General features: G+C 31.7%; 1 protein-coding gene across 1 annotated transcript; it reads left to right on the top strand.

Moving 5' to 3' along the window:
* Positions 1-507: 507 nt before the first annotated feature.
* On the top strand, positions 508-3,741 carry LOC107625742 (E3 ubiquitin-protein ligase AIRP2-like). The gene is made up of 5 exons (XM_088503756.1): positions 508-826; positions 2,181-2,331; positions 2,478-2,544; positions 2,658-2,892; positions 3,280-3,741. The coding sequence occupies exons 1-5, from the start codon at positions 762-764 to the stop codon at positions 3,488-3,490; spliced, it is 729 nt and encodes a 242-aa protein (XP_088359882.1). The 5' UTR covers positions 508-761; the 3' UTR covers positions 3,491-3,741.
* Positions 3,742-4,169: the final 428 nt, after the last annotated feature.

Raw genomic sequence — 4,169 nt, 5'->3', positions numbered from 1 at the left:
TGTCCTGTCTTTGAAAACAAACGCAGCCTTAGATAACAAAATTTCTTACCTAGTTCTAGAAGCTTAGTGGCAATGTAGAAGGGCTTCTAGGACTAAGTATATTTTTTCGTTTTTCTAATGACCATGCCGAAAGAAAACACAAATGTGAGAGTTCTCTATTACTTTTTTTATAACCAACAATGAAATCTTTTGATTATTATTTTAGTAATTCTCTATAATAATATTCGCATAAATAATTAGCTACTGATCTTAGAATTTATTACCAAATCTTTTTCCTTTTTACTTTTTTTTTTCAAATTACTTTTTTTTATTAAAATTATATCATTTTGGAAAGATTTCCACCAACACAAATCAAATTTTGCACTTTGTTATGACATGATATCTTTTTAAAGTGAAAAGAAGTTAATGTGAGGTATAATAAAATAATAAATAAATAAATAAATAAGAATTGAAGTGGCGAGTGAAGTTGGGGATGTGTATAAAGGAGGGGGTGTTTACGTGTGCTCTAAGTCAAAACCTCGCAAAAATCTCCCACTACCTTTTTTTTTTCTTCTTCTCTTTCATTCACTCTCGTTCATTCTAATCCTTTGTTCTCTCCTCAAACAAATTGATTATTGCTTCTAGGAGCGAGGAACAACAACCACCGCTCTTTGAATCGAAATTTCATCATGGGTTTTATTCTCTTCTGAGGAAAAAAGTGACAAAATTTCTGAATGATTCTATTGTAAATAGGATAAGGAAGAAGAAGAAGAAGAAGAAGAATGGGAAAGTCTTTCAAGGATTCACTCAAAGCACTTGAAGCTGACATACACTTTGCAAATACTCTGTAATCTCTCTCTCTCTCTCTCTCTCTCTCTCTCTCTCCAAACATGAAACCATTTTTTTTTTAATTTTTTTAATGAAAGTTGGGAATTTGGATAATATTTTAGTTTCAGAAATTCTTGGTGTCTCAGTATGAAGATAAATTGCCGTTTTTTTCAAGTGGGTTATTATGGTTTGGAATTAAATTTTTTACTGTTAGCTCTGAACTCTGTTTTTCCAAGTTTTGTTCCGCTTTCCGGAGTTTGTTTTATTTTCTATTTTGTTTTTTCTTATTATGTTTCGAATTTGACCGGTTTTACATTTGTAAACTTTTTGTTTTATGTAATGCTATTGAATTCTGATTTTGGATACTATTTTACCAAACATACCATTAATGTCAGAGATTCTGGACACCAGTTGTTTTAACTAGGTTGTTGTGGTTGAAATTTTTGTGGTGTTAATTTAACTCTAAATTCTGTTTTTTCTTTTTGGTTTGTTTGTCCAATTTTGCTTGTGTCCTTATCATCACAGAAATTGTTGTATTGTTTTTGGTTTAAAACTTTTCAACAAACTCTGAAGTTACACTTTCTATGAATAAGACATGAGAGTCGATGGTTAATTATAAAGAATACAAAGAATATTGTGATAAGAAGATAAGCAACTGCAAGAGGGAGAGGAACAACAGAACAAGTGCAGAAGAATATTATTCTTTTTGCTATGACTTTGGAATCAGTATCTTTGGCTAGATTTAGGTCCTAAATTCACGAGAAACGGTTTTTTTTGTACTAATCTTTGTACATTGATCTGATTCATTCCCTCCTACTTTCGTGGGACCCAATTATTTTGAGTCCAACATAGGTAGAGATGAGTGAGTTAGCTCCGTGTACAAAGAAAAGTGAGTACATCTATCTAACACTACGAATTTTGGTATTCTTCAAGATTCTTCCGTGTGAAGTTTTGATTATTAAATTGCAATTTTTGTTGTTGATTTTTCTGTTACTAGCAGGTGCTTTTGTGCAAAATGAAAGGGAACATCACTTTCACTTTGTATTTAAGAAAAATAATCCCATTTCCTAAAGTTCAGGTTTTAGTTGTATTTTTGTTATTATGATTCGTTTTTGGACATGAATGCTGAAATTCATAAGCTACACGAGGATTCGTGCTGTCCTTATTAAGAATATAAGGAAGCTATATGTATGAATTTGAATGATTATATGTGTTTGTTTCTGCCCACAAAAATGTTAAACAAACATCCTAATATAGCCTATGTAATTCTTGTATGGAGTGATCTTATTGAAGGTTAATGTTCTTCCTGTGTTGCAATGCTTGTTTCATTATATATCTTTTAATCTGTCCTGCAAAACATGTTTTTGGTACAGAGCTTCTGATTATCCGAGAGAATATGATGGCGCCACCTTACAAATGAGATTGTCTTTTAGCCCAGCTGCCCAGTTTTTCCTTTTCTTAGTCCAGTGGACCGATTGTCAGCTCGCCGGGGCTTTAGGATTGCTAAGAATTCTCATATACAAGGTACATTTATACTCAACTCCTATCTTCTTTACCTTCGAAATTTGAGTAGAACCCTATAAACCGTGTATTCCATAATCTAATATGAGTGCATAGCAATGTTTTTATCATATTGTCGAGCTTATGATAAGGTATTTGAAATGTCGCAGACATATGAAGATGGGAAGACAACCATGTCCATTTATGAAAGAAAAGCCAGTTTGAAGGAGTTCTATGGTAAGTGCATAGTCACATTGAAATATGGTCAATTTAGTTAGATTTTTTGCTTTTCTTCTACAGAGTTGTTTCACAATCCAACTGTGATTGTTTCCTACACTCTTTAACAACAGGGGTGATATTTCCTTCTTTATTACAACTTCAGAGAGGAATCACTGATGTAGAAGACAGGAAACAAAAAGATATATGCGCTACGAAGTACAGACTGAGAGATTCAGCAGGAAAAGGAAAATTATCTGAGATTGATATAGAGAGAGAGGAAGAATGTGGTATTTGCTTGGAAGTAAACAGCATGGTTGTGTTGCCGAATTGCTACCATTCGATGTGTATGAAATGCTACCGAGACTGGTGAGCAACTAGAGACTATGTTTTTGCTGTTATAAGTTAATATCATGATATAGTACATTGTCAACCCCAAACCTTGGATGAAAATGGAGCCAATGATGGTGAAAATAACTTCTAATAATAAAATGGTCATGAATAAAACACATCTAGGAGGCGTGTGGTTGGTGAAATGTTTTCACTTTCCTGAAAATCTTACATTGTAAAATCATTCCCATATGACTAAGAACATGTTTTAGGATACACTGTGATATGGTTAGGTTCATCCTGATCAAGATTTTAAATATGGGTAGGAACATTAGGCCTCTAAGATTTTCCAAAGATATTTAATTGTCATTCATTCTTTGATAGAGCCATTAATGTTGTCATTGCCAATTGATCTTCTTGTTCTAGGCACGCGCGATCGCAGTCTTGCCCTTTCTGCCGGGATAGCCTTAAAAGAGTGAACTCCGGCGACCTGTGGATATATATGAGCAACAAGGAAATAGATGACTTGGCTTCAATCAACAAGGAGAACTTAAAGAGGCTGTTTATGTACATTGATAAGTTACCTCTAGTTGTGCCAGCTCCTATGTTCATGACTTATCCTCCACATCGTTTCTGATTGAAATCCATTTCATAGTTTCAGATTTTGATTAGTAATATTTTTGGTTGTGATGGAATTTTCCAAACTGTAAATACATGCTTACCTTCGTATAGTTAAATAACATTTTCACTCCATTCAAATTATGAGCAGTGTAGGTCGAAAAGTCCTCTTAGATTCATTTATGTTGAGATATGTGTATTTGTATATCCCTAGGAACTTCAGATGAAGTTCACTTCTTACACACAATTCAAAGTTATTGTAGATATTGATCATATTTTGATATTGATATTTCTCTCTCTATTTTAATTTTCTGCTGAAAATATGCTGATAGAATTTGGTTTTTAAATATTTCGGTATAAAAAAGTTTAACAAGTGTATTCAATTGCATATGAAAAATGCTAAAACATTAGCAAAATTTATTATTTTTAGTTAGTAGGTTGTTAATAATGTTTAAAAATATAGCTTAAATATATGTTATTAGATTGTTAAAATTAAAAAAATTAAATTAATGATTAAAAGTGTTAATAAACAATAATAAATTTTACTAGCTCTTGATTTTTTTTCTTATTATTGCCTTAACAAAAACTATTATTTTTTATTTTTTTTTACGATATTTTAATCGGAGTTTTATTTAAGGGTTTATTATTAGTTTATAGGTTGTTGATAAAGTTGAATTTAAATTTCTAATATTTATTTA

The sequence above is a fragment of the Arachis ipaensis genome, chromosome B2 (genome assembly GCF_059453495.1).
Source record: "Arachis ipaensis isolate K30076 ecotype BB chromosome B2, ASM5945349v1, whole genome shotgun sequence".
NCBI lineage: Eukaryota > Viridiplantae > Streptophyta > Magnoliopsida > Fabales > Fabaceae > Arachis > Arachis ipaensis.
The sequence above is the reverse complement of the archived record's forward strand: the minus strand, read 5'-3'. Positions and strand labels throughout refer to the sequence as shown.